Source organism: Histoplasma capsulatum, genomic scaffold (genome assembly GCF_000149585.1).
Source record: "Histoplasma capsulatum NAm1 scaffold_239 genomic scaffold, whole genome shotgun sequence".
Lineage (NCBI taxonomy): Eukaryota > Fungi > Ascomycota > Eurotiomycetes > Onygenales > Ajellomycetaceae > Histoplasma > Histoplasma mississippiense.
The window spans coordinates 1-1,130 of record NW_001813743.1 but is presented as its reverse complement, the minus strand read 5'-3'; the positions used below and the strand labels follow the sequence as shown (position 1 = coordinate 1,130).

The window sequence follows — 1,130 nt, the reverse complement described above, 5'->3', positions numbered from 1 at the left end:
ATATCTAGTAGCAGTAAAATCGTCATCTAACCCGCTATCTTCATCTGGTGAGAATTCTAGGCGTATGCCGGCCGCCATCGGCGTGCTGGCCGGGTTGACCTTGTCCATTCCAAAATCCTCAAGGATCTCATCGATATAACGGTTCTGGGTAACCGCTAGGTCGCCGTTCATTTGACGTTTGACTTCCATTCCAAGGTAGGGCTTGTTCTCTTCGACATCCTTTGTCTCAAACCTTTTAGCAATCTCTGCCAATATCCAGTCTAATTGCTGCTCTTGGGGTCCCGTTACCCGACAGTCATCGACGTGCAATGTCAGGTAGATCTTGCGAATAGGGTGATATAAGAATCCGCCATCGTACGGCGAGATTTTGAATCCTAGAGTGGTGAGGTGTTCCGTCGCAAGGAAATACCACACCCTCGCTGCTTGCTTCATCCCGTAAAGGCTCTGGCGGAGCAGGCCAACCAGGCCCCCCCTGCCGTGCTTAATCCCTGTAGGCAGTTGCATATATACCATCTCGTGCTGCGGTAGTATGCCGTTCAAGAACGCGGAGACGTAGTCGATCGCCTTTGCCTTCCACCCCTTTGCCGTTGAGATTGCGAATAAGCTCCGTGACGTGGGTCCTGATACCACCGCGGCGTACGACTTTGTATAGTGGACTCCTTGTTGTTGGAGGAATCCCCTAACCACCCAGCGAGCTCTAAACCGGATTGTTTCTCCCTTATTGTTCAACTTGCGATCAAACACCCATTTACCAGTTAAGATATCCATGCCTGGGGTCTTCTCAACGACAATATATGTCTGCTTGTTCTCAAACATGCTGACCTCTTTCTTCATCGCCTCATACCAGTAGTCCCAATCAGGGCTCCTTTTGGCTTCCGCCACGGTAGTTGGGCGGTCAGTTAGGGTGCTCAGGACAGGATCGTCCTCATTGGCAGGGTCTTCTGGTTCATCATTCTCGACAAGTTCTGTCTCATTATCTAGAAGGTATGTTGGATCTATCGCACCTTCAAGATCCCCATTGGCAATCATCTTCAAAACGTCAGGTTTCACCTTTGCTAGGAAGTCGCAGGAGGCAGTGTTGCCACCCATCAGCAGCATCCCAGTACGTCCAATTCTTCTGGTAATTCGCT

At 50.3% G+C, this 1,130-nt stretch overlaps 1 protein-coding gene across 1 annotated transcript; it reads right to left on the bottom strand.

Annotated features, from left to right (window-relative positions):
* Positions 1 to 31: 31 nt before the first annotated feature.
* HCAG_09330 (predicted protein) lies at positions 32 to 1,098 on the bottom strand (the record flags this gene model as incomplete). The annotated part of the gene is made up of 1 exon (XM_001535703.1): positions 32 to 1,098. A coding segment is annotated over one exon (1,067 nt), but the record flags the coding sequence as incomplete, so codon positions are not given.
* Between the last annotated feature and the right edge of the window lie 32 nt (positions 1,099 to 1,130).